Source organism: Phocoena sinus, chromosome 4 (assembly GCF_008692025.1).
Source record: "Phocoena sinus isolate mPhoSin1 chromosome 4, mPhoSin1.pri, whole genome shotgun sequence".
NCBI classification, from domain to species: Eukaryota; Metazoa; Chordata; class Mammalia; order Artiodactyla; family Phocoenidae; genus Phocoena; species Phocoena sinus.
The window spans coordinates 130,659,216-130,677,725 of record NC_045766.1 but is presented as its reverse complement, the minus strand read 5'-3'; the positions used below and the strand labels follow the sequence as shown (position 1 = coordinate 130,677,725).

General features: G+C 38.2%; 1 protein-coding gene across 8 annotated transcripts in view; it reads left to right on the top strand.

The window, feature by feature from the left end:
* Nucleotides 1-18,510, top strand: part of GRIK1 (glutamate ionotropic receptor kainate type subunit 1) — a 427,625-nt gene that overhangs the window by 369,334 nt on the left and 39,781 nt on the right. For 3 of the 8 annotated variants that reach the window (XM_032630337.1, XM_032630335.1, XM_032630339.1), the window contains exons 8-12: nucleotides 2,415-2,522; nucleotides 4,708-4,752; nucleotides 9,813-9,926; nucleotides 11,764-11,967; nucleotides 12,675-12,898. In XM_032630337.1, the coding sequence (XP_032486228.1) occupies nucleotides 2,415-2,522; nucleotides 4,708-4,752; nucleotides 9,813-9,926; nucleotides 11,764-11,967; nucleotides 12,675-12,898 (695 nt within the window). The remainder of the gene's footprint in view (nucleotides 1-2,414; nucleotides 2,523-4,707; nucleotides 4,753-9,812; nucleotides 9,927-11,763; nucleotides 11,968-12,674; nucleotides 12,899-18,510) is intronic. The other 5 variants (XM_032630338.1, XM_032630343.1, XM_032630336.1 and 2 more) reach the window with 3 other exon arrangements.

Here is an 18,510-nt window from a genome sequence, read left to right as displayed (position 1 = left end):
ATTTTTTGTGGTCCTTGATTCCTTACATTGGCATCTGCACATTTGGGCATTTGGGTTCTTCTTCCAGACTTTACAAGTTTGCTTTGGCAAAGACAGTTTTTGACCAGTCAGCTTAGTTTAAATTTCTGGGTGTGTCTGCTGGTAATGTCCTTGGGCAGGTGGGGCCTGCTATTATGGTCTATTCTGAGGCAAAGCAACAATTCAAACTCTAAGGACAAGGATGAGGATTGTGGCACTGCCTGGGAACAGTTGGATGGGACTGCTGGCTTGGTTTCCTACCCAAGTAAGGCTATAGGATGGGCTCCATGGTTGCCTGGATTCTCTGGTAAGGCTTACTAGAAGGTTGGGACTAGGTACTACATACGGTAGTAGATGGGGCTACAAATTAGCTTCCTTGTCCTGGCAGGACAGCACGATGAGACCCAGGGCCTGGGTTCGCCCTCATTATCTGGGGATTCAAATAGTATGCACTGATTCCTTGGTCAGGTGAGGCCACAGTTTTGCTATGCAGACTGGGAAAGCTATAAGCTCTGCTTTCTGTTCCAGTACCACTGTACATAAGACTGATGGATGGGCTATTTCTGTGTGCTCCAGTTCTGTTCCCTGTCCAGAAAAGATGAAGGCTGTATTCAGCAATGAGTAGAGCTATGAATTAGATTCCTTGTCCAGGCACAGCAGGACAAGCAACTCTAAATCCAGTAAAGCCGTTTGTTGTCTTTACTGAAACTGACCTACCTTACAAGTTCCCTAACTGAGCAGGGCCACTGGCTTTGCTCTGCAAACTCTTGGCTCTGCTCACCTCTTGGTTCGTGTGCCACTGGACCACATAGCTTCCTAGAATTGTCTCCAGCCCTTCTGGTCAGATGGGGTCACAAGACAATCTTCACAGCAGGTGGGGCTGTGATTCAGCTCCTTGCCTGGATGTGGGCAAACCAGGCTCCAACGCTGGCAAAACTCCTCATTTGAGGATCTGAATCAAGTAGATCTATAGCCTACCTAGATCTCTGGTCAGAATGTACCTCCAACTAGATTTTTCAGATAAGTAAAGCCTCTGGTTAGGATTACTACTTGGGAACTGCAGGAATGAACCTGGTCTGCCAAGATCTGTGTGGTGGTCACTGCGAACACCTCCCTGCATCTCCATCACTGTCAGATTTCCAGTGGTCCAGCCCCACACATCCCCAAGCAATCCCTGAGGGGCGAGATCAGAGTAGGGGCTCCTGCAATGTTACCCACACGCTGGGAGAGCTGGTTTTCCTCTGGATTCTCTTTTCCCCCTGGAGGAACCAGAGGCTCAGGAGAGACCTCTTTGTGTGTTGCTGTGCTGGTCTGGGAAAAGGGCAATGCAGTCAACGTGTAGCCACTTCTCTTACCTTCTAATGCAGTTTCTCTTGGTCTCTGTGTTGTGGGGGGCGGGGGCGGGTGGTGGTGCTTCAGACTCACCCCCACGTTCTAGGATTCTCTCAGTAGTGTCTTGTCCTTGAATAGTAGTTAATTTTCTCCTTGTGAAGAGGAGGGAAGCCAGGAAAATTCTGTGTCACCGTCTTGGTGATGTCACTCCAAATGAAGGATTTTTGAGATGGGGAGATTATCCTGGATTATTTGCATGGGCCCTAAATGCAATCACAACTGTCTTTATAAGAGAGAAGTAGAGGAGATTACACAGAAGAAGCAGAGGAGAAGGCAGAGTGACCACAGAGGCAGAGACTGGAGTGATGCAACCACAAGACAAGGATCGCTGGCAGCTACCAGAAGCAGGAAGACACAAGGAACCGAGTCTCCCTTGGGCACCCAGAGGGAGCATGGCCCCACTGGCACTTTGGTTCCACTCAGTGATAATGATTTTGGACTTCTGCTCTGGTCTCCAGAATTGTGAGAGAATAACTTTCTGTTGTTTTAAGCCACCAGCTTGTAATAATTTGCTACATCAGCCACAGGAAAGTAATATAATACCCAAATGACATTGGAAAGACTAAATCACAAACACACTAAAAATTTGATAATACATCACTGGATTATATCATTTTCACATAGAAAAAAAGAGAGTTACTTCCCTTGAGAAGTACCTTGAAAAGTATTTGGATTGACCTTAGAAAGCTGAATATTATGACTTCCCAGATTTTGTTTACTCCATGCGCAGACAATTTTACAGTCATTCTTTCCAAACTCCCCTTTTAAAGTGCCACTATTACAGATTTGACTGATGTTAAAATGTTAGAACTGACGAAATAAATGAGTGCTAATAAAACAGTGAAGTGTTCTGGTATCAAGTTACTGAACCAACACAATGGTTTATAACACCATGATGAAACCAAATAATTGGATACTGTGATGGATTTGAGGTATTACAGTTTTAATGGTGTTAGGCTTATGATAAGTGTTAAACAGTAATGCCACGTTCCTTTTGTTCATAGGCTCAGTGGGATGGCTTGACTGGGCATATCACCTTCAATAAAACCGATGGCTTGAGGAAGGATTTTGACCTGGACATTATTAGTCTCAAAGAGGAAGGAACTGAAAAGGTAACCTCCTCAATAATAAATTTGAAAATTAAAAAAAAGCACTGCTCATACATTTTTACTTGCACAAACAAGTAGGGGAATAATAAAGTGATTCTCTCAGCATGTTCATTTATGTCCAGTTTTCTAGATCTCTCTCCCTGATATGCAGATAGATGTTGATGTGCTAGATTCTTAAATTGTGTGTGCTATTAATAGCAGTGCTAATGGTTATATAGTGCTTCGTTTATATACAAGTATCATTATATTATCACATATATATAACCTTAGGGGTGGATGTCATTAGCCTCATTTCTCAAAGGTTTTAAGAAATTGAGTTTAGACTTGGGAAGTCAGAAGCTGTCGATGATTTATATTTGGAATGGCATCCAAGGGTTACTTAGAAATGAATTTTAATTTTACTCCATTTTGAGACTGGTGACAGAGGGACAAAATTAAGTAGGATAGAAAAGGCTTACTGAAGCAAACTAACTTTGCATCCCTAATTTTAGGAGGACATATGCCAAAAAATGGATTTTAATGTTGAGTTCTTATTTTAGGCTTATTTATTTATAATTCTCAACCTCTCAATGATTTGAGTTCCATTCTTGTTACTATTTAGAGCAATGCAAATGTAAGCTATTTAATTAATAATAATAAAATAATTTGCCTCCTCTTTATTATACCAATTTTCATATTCACAGCTATGCATTGGGATAATTAACACTTATAGTGTGAAGACTTTGCCCTTTAGAACCTTAAAAAAAAAGATTTTGAAGCCCCCAGAACAACTATCTGAACACCAAAACTCTATAAGCCAACATTTTTTTCACCATAGGGGACAAAAAGCTTAATGTAAAAGAATGGCTTTGGGAACAATCAGTTTTACTTAGTTGAAATATTTCCATGATTTTTAAAATGAGATAAGGTTTCTATTTCTGTTTTGTTGCTTTTGTTAACTGAGACACATTTTTTTTAAGGTCTTAACTATACCTCACCCTCAAATAGCTTAATTAAAATAAACAAAGATTAATTAGGCTGAATGTAAAAGGTGACCACCAGTGCTGAAATGTCTGAGGAAAATAATTAGTTCACAGCTTTGAGAGTTCACACTAGTCACGCAGATTTCCCCTTTTAAAAATGCCCTCTCTCTTCATCTCCTCTCTTCCTCTCTCTCTCTGTGTCTCTGTCTCTCTGCCTCTCTCCTCCTCTCTCTGTCTCTCTGTCTCTCTCTCAGGCTTCTTCACTCTGATTTCCTTGTCTGTTAGGTTAACATGCTCTGACAGAGCACAAGGCATCAACCTAGCCTCCATAATGGATGTGGAATTTGGGCTACAGGGAACACAAGGAAAGAAAATAATATTGTTATGGACTAAAAGCCTATAATGATTTTTTTAAAGAAAATGTCTGCTTCTCTATACATGCTTCTCTCTCCCTCTCCACTCCGTTTAATGTACAGAGCTGAAGAGGGAACAAAACCTGTTAAAGAAACATCTTTTTGGCTCAGATGTGTGAGGAAATAGATGAAGCTATTGTTATGCTTTTCCAGCTATTTATACACGTCAATATTATGCACATTCTATTGGTGTTTTTCCAACAAAAGCAAAATCGAATTAGATGAAAGTGTTTTCTCAATTTGTTTCTTTATCTCTTCGTTGTTTGCAATAACATTTCTTTCTTCAGGTGTCTTGGGCTCAATTCCTGAGAAAGCTGATTGAACCTTAAAGCAATGGGGGAAGCCAACCTATCCTTCTCAGGCGTCAAGGGAGGAAATGGCCAATTTTTTCATGTCAGCCTTTTGCAGGGTCCGCAGGGAAAGTTGTTAGAAAAAGCCTATTTCCTCATTGGTCGATTGACTAATCTGGTTATAAATGCCTTTAACATGTCTTCTTAAGGAATGATGAAGACCTTTCAATTCTGCAGCATAGATGTGCATATTCAAAAGAACTTTAAGACATTTATTTGGTGTGCAAAAGGAAAAGTGAAAATCAGGTTGCACCACCTAGTAGAAGTAACTTCTGTGGGACCCAGTACTTGGTTCATCATTTTACTGTACCTATTCTCAGGCTTTATATTGAATTAAGATGCAAGATTCCCAATAATGGGTGGGGAATGTAATGCTGTGAACACTTAATCACCATGATACCTTTTGGCTTCCATGCTCCATTTTAATTAAGTGCTATTTTTATTTTTCCCTCTGAAAACCAAGGTTGCTGGCGAAGTGTCTAAACACTTATATAAAGTGTGGAAGAAGGTTTGTACACGGACAAAAACTGCAGGAAATCTGGGGGTGGAGTGGGAAATACCAAAGGAAAAACCTGCATCCTTCCAGTTTTCCCAGACCAGTAGCTCTCCAATTGCAGTTTAGAGGCGATATTCCATATAAAAGGAGAATGGGGATGATTGAATATGTTGTCTCTCAACAGCATTGCCTGTGAATTGAAACAGGCTTGAGATGGATTAAATAATGATGGATTAAATATTTCCCCCTAGATTATTTTTGTTTCTCCCGTGTAGGATCCGTCCCTGTTAGGACTGAAAGCAGGTAACTGCAACAGAAGCAGACACTGGGTCATTGATATTCTTTCTCGAATCACTAAATATTTTTCCCTAAAGGGCATAAAAACAGTAGATTTGATCCATCAGACTAGTCAGATAAGCTAAGGCTCAGAAGGGCTGGGACATCTCCTTCAATGTCACCACCACACAATACGAGCCATTTTTAGAAATTCCCTTTTCTTATGTACTATCTTTTTTTATGCAGTAAAGCAAAAATTGTCAGTGCATATTGTTTTGCAATTTGTTTTAGAACCCCAGTTTCCAGAGGACAAAAACATTAGATGTTTTGTAAGGGAAATGAGATTATCTTGTAAATCATAACACCTAGTATCATGTTGTCAAAGAATGTGCACAGATTTATTACAGAAGCAAATGTTAGACATTACAAACATTCAGATCAGGAAAATGCCCCAGTGATATGCAAACATTGTCTTTCATTCTCTCTCTAAAACCACTTGCTAAACTATTTGTTGATTGACAGATGGACCTTAAATTACTGTTCAACTTGAACAGTTTTGTCAGGTTCACTTTTATCTTTTGAATTATCAGTTAAGTCATAGAAAGTGTAAACAGTTTCTCCCTGTAGTCAAAAACCTTGTCTCCCTTTTGGTAGTACTCAGATGAGCTCCAAAATGTCCTGCTTTTAAGTTTTAAAAAAAAGTTTAAAAATGGGTTTAATAACCTTGTTTTAATCTTCAGTGAATCAGGCTACCAAAGGCACAGGGAAGGCAATCCCATCTCTTCTCTGCTAATAAGTAGATGAACCTAACTGGCACCCAGAAAGAAGCTTATTAACACTAATCCAGCTTGAGACTTCAGGCACTTTATGCAATGTTGAATTAATTCAAACCAAATATCCTAGGGAATGAAATCTAAGCCCTGAAATTTTACTCAGAGGAGGGGAATGTCCTTTATTTGTCACTAAACTGCAATAATCGCCCCCACTTCCCAGGGTTGCACTTCTTGGCTTTCCTCCTACCTCCATGCCGTTGTGCTTCTTCCTTCCTGCTGACCTATCGTTGCCCACTTTGCAAGTTGTATACACTGTGATGTGGTGTTTTGTGTTATGCCTGCTCATCAACAATTTACAGTAACCTGAGTGCTAGCACATTAGACCTATTGAGACCCAACAAACACACTGGCCTTTCCCTACAAGACTCCATCTTACAAGAGAAGGATTCACCCCCATTGTCTTCAAATTCCAAAAGCTCTTCTCTGCGCTCTGACGTTTTTCAGTAGAGAAGAGTCTGCCTGAAATTCTTTCCAAAAGACGGATACAGCAGTCTTTACAAAACCCATCACTAAAAATACGTGTTCATAAAGCTCAAGATACACAAAACAGATACACTTTTTAACCCCTAGGTGCTCGGTTATTTCACTCCGCAATTTTGGATTTTGAGTTTATGTGAATCACATACCAGGTTTGGGAGATAGATATTAGTCACTCTCTGAGCATCCTTTTGTTGCATTACTTCTTTTAAAAAAGTTTGCTTAATGGCATTTGGGCACTCATTTTCAAATGCTTCCCTCTGTTGCCTGAGATAATAAATGGCTGCTCCCTCATGCCAGTTTACAAAGTGAAAGAAGGCAGGGCCAGACAATTTCGCTTTTGAGCCTTCCTCCCAACAAATAATTGGTCCACCGTCCACTACTTCTCACTGGTGAATTGCTGCTGACTGCTTTTGCTACAGTTTGAAAACTGAGGTTCCACTTCCTGGAAGCCCTCCTCCAAGGTCGGAGAACAGGACTGAAATGCTAAACACCCTGGCATCCGGGTAACTTAACTGTGTCCCTCTCCCTAATACACATGAATCATGGAATCTTGATTTTTCAGAAAGAGACATTCATTCACGTGTTCATTTACTTCAATTAACGGGTAAAGTCAGTGAACAACTTAGGTTTAAAAGACACACACATGCATGCACGCACGCACAAACACACACACATGCACTCACACACACACACACGCACTCTACTGCTTTGGTGATTAAAAGGTTTGAAAATAGAAGGCTGAGGTCATTCAAACTCCATATGTACTCCAAACTCCATACTGTCCACTTCCCAGGAATAGCTGGATCGTTACTATACTTTAAAACTCTTTTAGTCTAGATTTGAGGAAACTTCTGTTACACAGATAGTAGGAAAAAAATAATCTCCTTTTTCTTATTTTGTGGAGGAAAGTTTACACTGAATGGGACTTTGGGAATCATTTGATTAGAACTACATCAGCAATGATATCTGACCTTCCACACTTTTAGTGAGGTTAATAAAAGAAAAAAAAAAAACAGATGTTAAGCTGTGGGGAGTATTTGTCTACAATTTCAAGTTTGTATTTTAAAAGGGAGTGATGTTGCAAGGCCGTTCAACACTGCCACTTGCAAATATTAGTATAGGTCCTTTAAACACTTGACATTAATAGAAATAAGAGTTACAGAGAACACATTTCATTACTTAACAAATTGGCTATAAACACAGTTATTTTCTCCACCTTTCAATACTTAATTAAAAATTAGGTTCCATTCTCCCCAGTGCCTAAGTCAAGCTTTAATTAAAAGCACAGCCAGGGCCCAATTTAGACACAGTCTTCATAGAGTTAGAAGTCAACTGTTCACAACCTAAAGCATAGCTTTGGATGAAAACCAATAGATTCCCAGTTGTGGTTAGCCTGAGATACGTTTCCTGGAAGCGAGGGTCCCTGCCCCCAAAAAGTGAGAGTAGGGGTGGAGGTTAGAAGAGAGGAAAGAAAATATTGTCCCCCTTTCTTGGGTTTAAAGCCAGACAAAGAAAAGATTCTTTAATCAGCAGACATGTGTTGTGTGCATTCTAAGTGATGAACATTGCTCTTGATCCTGGAAAGACTGAATGGTTATTAAAGGTGTTAACCTACAGCTTAATCCTACCTCTAATACCCTCTCTATAGACAGGATGGAATACTTTCAAAAGCAAAAACTACCCCAAACTCCCATTTATCTAGACCTGTCTCCTATGACACCAACCAACTAGCTCTAATTAAGTATAGAAAGAAGACAGTGAAACTGAAATAGTTCGCACCGATGTGTGAATGTGTGATACAGTACTTGCAACTTCCTCAAAGAATTTATATTTCTAAAAAGAATACTTGTCAAGCTAAATGAATTATCAGCTGCTGCATTTAGGCAGTAAATCAAAGTAAATAAATAAAAAAGGAAAGAAGCCTAACATTCCCACAGGTAAAACTTTATTTAAATATCAGGAAAGCTCTAATGTCTCCATTTCGCTGGTGAGGAAATTGAGCCACAGCAGGGTTAATTAACTTGCCCACGGTCACATTGCTGGTAAATTGCAAAATTAGAATCTGGACAAGAGTATATCTGGAAAGCTCATACTCTGTCCAGCTAGCCAGTGTCCTCCCATTGGAAGAGTATATTTAGAGATCAAGCATAGGTCCACCCTGTCCATCCCAGAGTATGTCCAAGTGTTGGTGTTCCCAAACTGACCCTGTTTTTCATAGTTCCTTTACTTTATCAGCTTATAAATTTCAAAAAAAAATTTCACTAACAATTCCAAGTTCTTTCATAACAGGACAAGCTTAAAGAAATTACTGAGGCATTCAGATGTCCTTCGTTAATGTTTGTGCAGCGCTTATACCAACACTTTCACATGCATCTACTCATTTGATATGCTCAGCATCCCTATAAAATATTTTATAGTTAGAGAACGAAAGCTCAGAAAGTTTAGTATCTTGTCCAATATCACACCGCAGCCAGGTTTGCATCCCATCTCACTAGGCTGGCAGTAAATGCCTACAGAAGGCTTCAAATAGCTCGATTCTCTGAGGCTCTTTTCCTAGGTTGTCCCCAGAGGCAAAACAAATCAATATACTTCTACAAGGTCTTATAACCCAGGAATGACTTTGCCACTGGAGGAAATTTGGCTTATTATTTCTTAAAAGAGCAATGGGCTTCACTGACTGCCAATCACAATGATTACTTCTGTGATAGATAAAAAGATCAATAAGCAATAAAAGTGAATACTTTCACTGAATGCATTCATGGTCAAGTGAACAAAGAAGACAGGTAAACAGATGATAATAACAGAAGAAGGTCCAGAACAGAGGTACAAGGAAGGTATGAACAGAGTACTACTAGTTTTCACAAGAGGCACCCCAACCCAGCACTGACTCCTCCAGTAAGATAGGCCTAGAACTTAGTTTACTGCTCATCCACACTTTTTCTTCCATTTATGTTTCCCTTTTAGATGCCTGATCTCTCCACTATCCATCCTGCCTCCTCCATCCCATTTCTTATAAATTTTAAAGGCATTGATAGTAATACTTTGGTAACACAAGGTTTGTATCAATAAAATGTAAGCTCCACAAGACCAGAAATTTCTATCTCTTTTGTTCACTGCTCTGCCCTCCAAGGCCTAGAAGAATCCCTGTCATATAAGTAGCTGTTCAACAAATACATATTGGAAGAAAATCCAACACTCATTTAAAAATTCTTAATTTAAAACAGAACATTGAACTTAATAAATTAAAAACAAAAGGACCTCCCCCTACTCCACCCTACATAGCACAAATTTTCTGTTTCATCTACACACTCATTCTTCCATTGTTTTGTTTTCCCACATTTAGTAGCTTCCACTGTGATGCCCTGTTGTCCTCTTCCCAGAATATGAGCTTTTGTGCCTATTCCTGGTGTACCAGGGACCTCTCTTTAGCATAAATTCCATCACTGACTGCCAGCAGCCTCTGATGTAATGTGTTCTGTGTAGATTGGGATTTGGAACTCCAACAGTGGGCTTAACATGACAGACGGAAACAAAGACAGGTCCAATAATATCACCGATTCACTCGCCAACCGAACGCTCATCGTCACCACAATTCTGGTAAGTTGACTATGTGGAATTCAGGGCATCTTATCCAGACTCTTACTCTAGACCTTGAAGGATTCCTCAACTATCCTTTTCATGCCAACAACTCTCTCTGTAAACGTCTATGTTTAATTGGGACACTAGAAGCATATGTTTGTGTGTACCTATAATAGATTGAATTATCAGCTTCCAACATTGTTTTGAAGATTTCCTACCTCCAATCCATTCTCATCTCTGTTTTGCTCCACTCTCTAGCCCCACCCAGCTGGTCTCCCTTGCTCTCTGGCTGCTGGTTGGTTTCAACCAAGGGGAGACTAAGGCCAGGGAAGTGGAGGAAGAGACCCAAGGAGATTTCTTCCTCTGTTTCCCAACAGTATTGTCAGAACTTCTGTCCTTCACAGCCATAGCTTCTATCCTGTCAATGATCCTGCCTCCATACGCTAACTGCACTGGACTCCTGGAACACTTTTTCCTCCCTCTCTGCCTCAGCCCTAGCTTCCTAATTATGCGGCTCCCTGGGTGTCTATATCCCACTGCAATTCTCACCACCATCCCTGTTGCCTCCCTTTGTCTTGCTCATTCCTTTGTAAATAGCCCCTTTATTAACTGCTCTTCAAAAGCCCAGGTAAAAGTACCTCCTACTCTGTGTTGGAACCCCTGTCATGCCCCCATCTAGCAACTGTGCATTCACAAGTTGTTCGTTCTCCCTCTTTGCTCTATCCTAATCCAAGAAGTAAAGGGAGTGGCCACCTCTAAAATCTTCACTTTTGGACCTTCTTGTTTTGATTTAGTCCATGATGCCAGGCCAATTTATTTCTGAAACAGTTAGCTTCAGAGAATTATTCATCCAAAATGAAAACCGTTTTGTTTTCCTGGTGTCTACTTTCTCTGAAACTTTCTCATGGAAATACAGAGTTTTCTACTTCTATCAGTTTGTTTGAGGATAAGCCTAAACATAAAGGAGAGATCAGTAATGTAGTAACTATTATGATTGTATAAAATAAAATACATTTTTATTTATTCAAATGAGAATAAATAAATAATAAATAAAAATAATTTTTTATTTATTCAAATTAATTAATAAGATTATAGATACGCAGACTTAAGGAAATGTCCATTATTCATAGGATAGGGGATTTATCACATAAGCATATAAACAAAGAATTTACCAGATGTGAGCTCTAAGATGCATTCAAATAAGAAAGTGGAACCGATGATAAAAGAAGACACTGAAATGGCCTTTGAATAGGATATCCTGAATGAAACCAAGAAAAAATAGGTAAGTAATAAGGGAATAGTGAAGTTGAGATGCAATTTAGCTGAGAAATGAGAAAATTAAAATATTCAGAGTATTTAGTAGACAGGAAGTTTGAAGAACAAGGGAATATATTTGCTGATTTATATTTCCCTTTTGTAAGTAGGTGAAGCTCATAGATAAAAGCCAGGAGGGAGGGTGGATCTAGCACTAGAAGCTTGGGTGTGGGCACAGCTGCATGCCAGACATCCAGACATCAGATTGTCCCCTGTCTTCTCTGCCAGACCTAAAGTTCAAAAACGATTGTGTCTCTATGACACCATTCACTCACAGCTCTTCCCTCAGCAGTGGAGGGGAAAAACTCTCAATCAAAGAGAGAGGAGGGAGTGAAATAATATATGAAGTGTTCTATATTTGTAGAGGATGTACAAAAGATGAGTTTAGCAAAGGCAGAAGGGAAAGTGACTTTCTTTAGTATTCTCAAATCTTAAAAATAATTTTCAAATATTTTATATCTTCTGGCTGTTGACAGAGCTTGTGTAAGTAAATTCTGCCTTTCATTATAACAGGGTTTCATATGTGATTTGTTTCATATAGGAAGAACCCTATGTGATGTACAGGAAATCTGATAAGCCCCTGTATGGAAATGACAGATTTGAAGGATATTGCCTGGATCTATTGAAGGAATTGTCAAACATCCTGGGTTTCATTTATGATGTTAAACTTGTCCCTGATGGCAAATATGGAGCTCAGAATGACAAAGGAGAGTGGAATGGAATGGTCAAAGAACTTATAGATCATGTAAGCAAAACTATATCTCCTACATAGGGGTGTTCAATGTCAAAAAAAAGTGCATAATGAGAAGAAGTAAAAGAAAAGAGAAAAAATGGTTGAGTCAGAGTCAGAAGACATGTTTTATTTATTTATTTATTTTAATCATAAAAATGGCTTGAAAAGTGGGAAAAAACAACCTACCAATGTAGTTTCCCCACTTAGAAGGGCAAGTAATGAAAAATTGAGGATAAAAATTTATGGGCCCATCCTTCATACTGAAGAATAAACTTGAATGATTCTTAGATTATATAAAGAGTTCTGAAGTTTGCAGCTCAGAGCAAAATCTCATCGACTACTTTTATGATCTAGTTGCTCATTTCTTATTTTTCTCACATGCCCTTTTTTAAAGACATTCTTCTGCAGTTTTCTTTCCCCCATTTTGTTCCAGAATATGTGTGTATATATATATATATATATAAATATATATATATATATATATGTCATGTGTGTGTGTGTGTGTTTCACACTGTCTGGCTTCTCTTTGCTAATGAATACTATTTTGTAAACATAACTGTGTAAATCAACTGTTTGTATATTAGAGTCAATCAGCACAGAAGGTTTTTGTGTGAGAAGCATTTGGAGTTGAGAATAAGAATCAGGAGAACCAGGAAAAGTCTAGACATTCACCAGGAAGGTAGACAACTAAGGTGACAAGTTCAAACTTGCTTTTGCAGAGGGCTGATCTGGCGGTGGCTCCTCTTACCATCACTTACGTGCGGGAAAAAGTCATAGACTTCTCCAAACCCTTCATGACCCTGGGCATCAGCATTCTCTACCACAAGCCCAATGGCACCAACCCAGGGGTCTTCTCCTTCCTCAACCCTCTATCTCCTGACATTTGGATGTATGTGCTCTTAGCCTGTTTAGGAGTCAGTTGTGTACTCTTTGTGATCGCAAGGTAAGTTAGAGAACTACTAAACTTACAACAGATCTATGTCAGTCTCAGGTTGACCTGTATGCTCTAGAGGTAGAGATCAAGAACTTCAAAGTATTCTTTTAGTTTTGCCTGGTGTTCTATTCTGTCAAGTTCTCCGTCATAAAAGCCACTCTATAAATGAATATCTTCTAATTATTCATAAAGGTAATTTTAAAAGATAATAGGAAGACAATTTTATATATTATATTAATTTCATTTTATCAGTACTTAAAACAATGTAAAATGGTTATGTACCCATTTTTCCCTGAATTATATTGCCACAAAAGCAATAGCTCAGCTAATAAATCTAAAATGTTTCAACAGGAAAGAGAAAAGTTGTGTCCAGATTCTTGATCCCTGGAATATTCACAAATATTAAGCAAAATAGAAAAAAGTTAGCTAGGAATTGTAGCAAATAAGAAGCACTGGATTAAACAAGATTTTGAAATCCTCAGGAATAAAAACAAATACTTTGAAAATTTTATAAAATTTATTTTTTAAAAAAATAGACAGTTAACAAGAGAATTCTGGAAATAACAATACAAAGAAATAATAGTTATATATCCAGTCTGGAGGCATGAAATCTTTATGCTACCCTGATGTTTCAGTTTAGATTTTATTTTCTGAGATAACCCTACATTTAACCATTCTGCTCTACACAGTTTTTCAAAGGATTGTTATACCATTCAGTAGATTATATTTTCTAAATACCTTTGATACTGAATTGAAAACACAGCTGCTTTATCTTTCTGTTGGCTTAGACGGTTGATATCCCTAGACAAACCCTGTAAAAAAAATGATTGCTTTGTTATGGCCTCTATTCATTTTCAATCTTTTTCATCCTTCAACAAAACTCAGTGAACTTTTTCTCTAATCAATTTGTGTTTTCCCTCCAGGAATTTCTAAGAGAAATCTTTCTTCATGCTAGTTCTTTGTCATTGTTCACTGTATGGTTTTGATTAATGCCAGGTAACTCTTTCCCTAGCATAATTATAAAGAAAGCTGGGAAAAATAACCTACTTTGGAAAGGTCTTACAGATCCATAAAGCAGACATAGTAAAGGCAAATAAATGTGTGCTCTCACGTGTGGGTGAGTCACATATGTTCAATATGAAATGAATATTTCGAAGTTCTCTATACTTCATAAAGTGTACCATTACCAAATCCTAAACTGTTTTCCAAATTTTGTCCAGATATTAAATTACTTTTAAATAATGACCAAAGCTTTTTTTCCATGTATCTTACCTCATAAAATAGTATATTGTCAGTATGTAGAGTCATACTCGCCTTTGATACATAATCAGTGGTTCTCAACTAAGAGAGATTTTATCCTCCAGGGAACATTTGGCAATGTCTGGAAATAGCTTTTGATTGTTACAACTGAGGGTGGAGGATGCTACTGGTATATAGTAGGTAGAGTCCAGGGATATAGCTAAACATCTTACAGTGGGCAGGACAGCCCTCCCCCTCCAACAAAGAATTACCCCAAAATGTCAATAGCATCAAGTTTGAATAACCATGCTCTAAATAATTAAAGATGATAGTGCTTTGAGTATCAAATTTTCAAAGATGAATAACGCACCTTTGGAAGAGCATTTCTCATTACTGGCTCATAAGTGAAATGGATACTGCCCTAGAATGGCCATTGAATAAATGACCACCCTAAAGTGATGTACTCTCTAACAATAAATTAGAAATCTTGTGTTGGCTTGTTGTTCCATTCCTCTATTTGGGGCCCACACCTGCTGGGTGATTCTAGGGCTAGTAGAGCAATCCAAGCAGCAGAGGGCAACAGAGAAGTGAGTTTCCATATTCCCCAGCTCACTGCTTTGTCTAAGCAGTGATGCTAATGAGTAGAATAGGCAAGACAATGTTGATGAGCAAGTAATTACATCATTTATCACACTGACTTGACCAAATCAGTGAAAGAAAAAACCATGTCAACAGCAACCAGAAATTCTCACAAGCATACAGGTTGAAAGTTCTCTTTTACATTTGACACCAAGTGTGCCTTTAAATGGCCTTATTTTTACCACCAGAATACGTCAAAATAATGTAGCATTCAGTAGTTTTCCCCTCCTCATTTTGTCTATTCCTCTATAACCTTCTGATGAACCAGAGCCTTACCTTTTCTAACTTCATTCTGTTTCAGTTAAGAAAGCAGCCTCCTTTCTCCCCTAGTCAATACTATCCACTCAACATTCCTACTCACCAAGTATCATTTATAAACCAGCTCTTCTTTATTTAGCTTATTCTCCTTGTCACTCTCTTCTCACTGTCTTTCCTCTCACTCTGGGTCTTGGGGAAGTAGAGATGTCATGCATCAAATGCAAACTTGCAAACAGCATGGTGGTAAAACATAGAAAATATAAAAATATAAAAAATAACTCCCTGCAGTGTACAAGTGCACTATCATGGGGATTGTACTCTCAGTTACATTCAGCTTCTCCACACCTTTGAATCCATTCCTGCCTCTACGTCATAAAGCCACTAAATATATTTTGGAGGTGATTCCCAAAGACAAAATCCTGATCTAATAAATGTGCCAATTCACTTTTACTTCCCACCATCATAGCTTGAACTTGGTCACTCTGCATCCATAAGCTAATATGTAAAATGACTTTCTGTTACCACCTTAGTGGTTTGCATTCAAAGTTAGTGAAATAGAAATGAAAAACAGCTAACCTCCTAATCATCTTTAGCTCTAGAGAGGCTTTTGAATTTGCTTTTTGAAATATATCCTTTCTTGTCTTTTTAAAGGGGAAAAATAAAGCCCATCACTGCATTTAGGCTAATGAGCTCACTAGACAGAGACTTACAAGCCATTTGCTGAAATGAATTGAATTTATAAAGTTAGACAAACTAAGGAAAGCCATATAAATGTTTTAGTTACTATGACTTGTTACAAATGTGCATGTCAGTGTTTTTGTTTTGTGGTTGACATTTTTTAAATTACTTTTTGTAAAGTATTTAATCCCAAGGAATTATAACCTTCATGAACACAAAATTTAGATAGACCAAATACCCAAATATAATGTCTGATTACATCTTATAATTTATGCTCATCTTCTTAAAGTGAACATTTTTTAAGTTGGATTCTGGCAAAGAAAAATCAAGAAAACCTTTGACTATAACTCTACAGTTATAATACAAACCCAACAGTTATGCTACAAGATCGAATAGAGCTTCCTCCATTAAAAGATGAATAGATCTCCCTCTTCTTGATACGCCCTAATATCTATTGTCAGCCATAAAAAGAATCTCTTAATTAGAAATCTTCAGTATGACCAGCATTTTATATCTTCCATTCAAGTAAAAGCCTGGCATATATAAACATAAAACCAAAATGAACCTCTGTATTTCAATATAATGCTACTCTTCTATGTGCAAATTTTAACATAAATTCTAAGCATATTTGTCCCTTTCTCTGACATTTCACTAAAAATCAGTATCAGTTGAAGATAGCAGCTTCAGGATATCATTGGTGTGGGTCATGTATTAATCTTTCTCCCAGACTTCCTGGTGCTGACATTACTGTCACACTAGCTATCTTTAAGCAGGCATTAGGAATTTCAAGCTGAAATATCTACATCCGGTAGGCAACAGGTAGGTCTCTTGCATTACTAAAAGTCAGTGTCTTACAACACAGCATCAAATCACTATTTAATATTCCTCAGTCCACACACTCCCCAAGTCACTCAGAATCTCAGAGAGAAAGGATCTAAAATATCTCTGCAGAGCAGGCAGAATCACATTGCTGTTTAGACAGTTTTCTTTTTTGCCATAGAAAATTAGATTAATTGTTCACTTAGAACTGCAAAGTATGAAATACTGAAAAAAGACCAAGTTAGATGCGGCATTCCAAAGAGAAAAGTGGTGATCTCATTCATCAGAGCATATACAGGGGAGAAATGCCAGAGTATCAGGGGGCTGGTGGTTGCCAGGTTTTATGATCTGTTTAGAAAAACTCCCTCTTTTGAATGCATAATCTGCCTAATTTATTGCACTTAATATTTTAAAATTATTTTACAAGTGACAATGATATTGTTTAAGTAACGGCATCTTTACTCTGTGTACTGCTTCAATTGGTAGGTTCATTAATATTGGTATTCAGTTCTTCAGCTCAGCAAACTACTATGGTTATAAGAGAGTATAAATTCAAAACTTAATTATGTTGTTGAAACAGTAATTAAAATGTATTGGCATGGCATTGTCAATTAAAGCTATATTCATAAGCTTCACAGGAACCTGCACTGTGTGCCCTGCAGCTGTGGAGAAGGTGCAGTCATGATTCAGATGCCATTACTGGGGGATAAACTACAAGGCTGTTATCCCAGTCTCCCTAAGACTTGATGAGGAGATGCTGTATACTTTTCAGAAGGTGTCTGGGGGTTTAGAGAATGGTTTTTCATTAAGAGGAACTGTCTGCCCAGTTCCTTGTGCATGATTCATAGTGTGCCCTGCTTTTCACTTTAGATAATGTATTCACTTTAATACCAACTCTCCCCAAGTGTCAGCAACCTGCTATTGTTTACTGCTGAAACCTTATGGCTGGAGAGCATTCCATATGTTCTCATTGGCTTTATGGTGTTTTAACATTACTCCTGCTTGCATTAAAAGACCCAACGGCAAACAGCAAAGCGTCCAGTGCTAAGGACTACTGCATTTAATCATTTCCAGATCACTTTACAGAGCACCTGCTAATGTCTTTTTGGAAAAATAAGTGCCCCTTGGAAAGATAGTCCTAAAATATAACCACAGAGCAGGGAGCTCCTTGGGCTGTAGAGATCAGACAGATGTTTAGAAAACAGAGGAAGAACCAAAACTCTTCAGTTCCTCAAATTTTTATTTTAACACACCCTAGAGATATCTGAATTCCCTCTTCTTTAAAAATAAGGAAACTGAAGCCAGTGAGCTTAAGTTACTTATTCAAGGTTGACTTCCTAACTAATGAGGGTTGGTGATCAGGTGATCACAATTCATAGTTCTAGAAACAATTCAAAATGAATCTAGAGTGTCTGAATCTAAAACTCTCCATTGAGACATGCTGTGTCCTTAACACTAATGAACCCCTGTGCCTGGGCCAGGATACTTCTAAGTTTGAACTTTATCTCTTCATTTAAGGATTGTGACTTTTATCTCCATATACAATCATAAAAACATTAATACATCCCAATCCAGACATTCTTTTTGTTTATTAATTGTTTCAAACTTGCAGCTCCTTTGATTCATTATGAAATCACTAGACTACATAGACTCCTTTAAACTTCTATCCATAGATACCTCTTGAAGTCCAGTCACCCCTCTGTTTTTGTGCCTTCCACAGCACCTAGCAACACAGAATCTTGATACTGTAGCTGGTATGCAACAGTGTGTGTGTCACTGTCATTGCTACTTTGTGGGGTAAATACTCGGGATGAGTGAACCTCTCTTTAACAGTCCATCTAGTTGTTCAGTAAAATGGAAATGAGTGAAAACTCAGAACAATTTAGTAGACATAGATCTGAGGAGTACAGTTCCAGACAACCAATGGGCTTTGCCTACAACTCAGAAGTCTGATAAATATAATGCCTAAAGTCTCCTTCGCACTTTGC